At 39.8% G+C, this 1,215-nt stretch overlaps 2 protein-coding genes across 2 annotated transcripts in view; both read left to right on the forward strand.

Annotated features, from left to right (window-relative positions):
* LOC119585326 (furin-like) overlaps nucleotides 1-921 on the forward strand; it is a gene marked incomplete at its 5' end in the record, with an annotated part of 2,614 nt that extends 1,693 nt beyond the window's left edge. The window contains 1 exon segment of the mRNA XM_037933999.1: nucleotides 900-921. Coding sequence (XP_037789927.1) covers nucleotides 900-921 — 22 coding nt within the window.
* LOC119585036 (furin-like protease 2) overlaps nucleotides 1-1,215 on the forward strand; it is a gene marked incomplete in the record, with an annotated part of 48,730 nt that overhangs the window by 1,707 nt on the left and 45,808 nt on the right.

Below are 1,215 nucleotides of genomic sequence, written 5' to 3' on the forward strand. Positions count from 1 at the left end.
TCCAGAACCCAAGTTATAATATATGCAGATAACATCATTCTGCAATATAACAGCGTCAAAAACACGCAGAGGGCATTAACTGAACTGCGGGAACTGTTTGAGAATGGGATTGGTCACTAATGAAGAACAAAAAACAATTTAGAACAAGGGTAAGAGGTGGAGGTAATCTCACGTTTAGAGATAAAATGTCAAGTTTCCATTTTCAAATATCTGGGAACGAGAATGAATATTCATAATACCCAAAACGAGATAAATTGATGGAGAGATGTTTTGTCTTGCTGGTCTGAAACCATCGACGTCTCAGGGTAAGGATATCTGTATTAAAAAAGGATTTTTGTACGTCAGCGGGCGAGAAGATTAATCGATCGCGTTCTCCTGTCCTTAAAACACGTAACGGCAACCTGGCACGTAAGTTAGAGATATATAGTTGGAATAAAGGGGGATTAGAGGAACGTTTCGCTTGCTGTTATCAGGATGGCGAGGCGAGGGGAGAGGAAGGTCTGGGTTGTTGTGTGGTTGGCTTCAGGGCGAGAGGGTCAGAGCCACGGCTTTGGGGAGAAGGGTTTTCCAAACTGTTGCAGACGTGGATTTTCGTTCGATATTGTATTGTGGTTCGAAATTTGATATTTATGGAACCTGGGAGCCAGTTGATTTAGTTATCGTTATGAGTAGGTTTAGGTAAGGTTAAAAAGGAAAGTTGAATGCAGTCGTTACGGAATAAAAGGAATATTTTTTAAAAGAGGAAATAGTGGTCATTTATATGTATTGCGATGGCCTTGTTCGTGATGGAAAATCTATAGGCATGGATTTTTTAAAACCCAGGAGTGTTTTAAAGACGAATAAATACCAGAAAAAAAATTATTTAAAAAATGTTGATGGAATTTTATCCACACCTGCAGAGTGCCATTCATGAGGGCTTGAAACAGGTATTAATAAAAAATAAAAATAAATACGGATTCAGAAAACTGCCAATCCGCTTTGATGTTACATAGCCTACACGCAAATAAAGTTCTTGTTCAGTGTACATGAATTTCCCGAAATGGGGACGAAGGAAAAAGAAGTACAACGGAAATGTGTTTTGGGTTTGAAGGAGATAGAAAGAGAGAATGAGAGATAGATGGCGCGAGGAGAATTCCCTCTCTGCCCAAGCAATAGTTTGTAGTTGCGAGGAGTCTTTGAAGCTGTCTGCCTCGTGACTGCACAGACATCGATCAC

The sequence above is a fragment of the Penaeus monodon genome, chromosome 19, assembly GCF_015228065.2.
Source record: "Penaeus monodon isolate SGIC_2016 chromosome 19, NSTDA_Pmon_1, whole genome shotgun sequence".
Taxonomy (NCBI): domain Eukaryota; kingdom Metazoa; phylum Arthropoda; class Malacostraca; order Decapoda; family Penaeidae; genus Penaeus; species Penaeus monodon.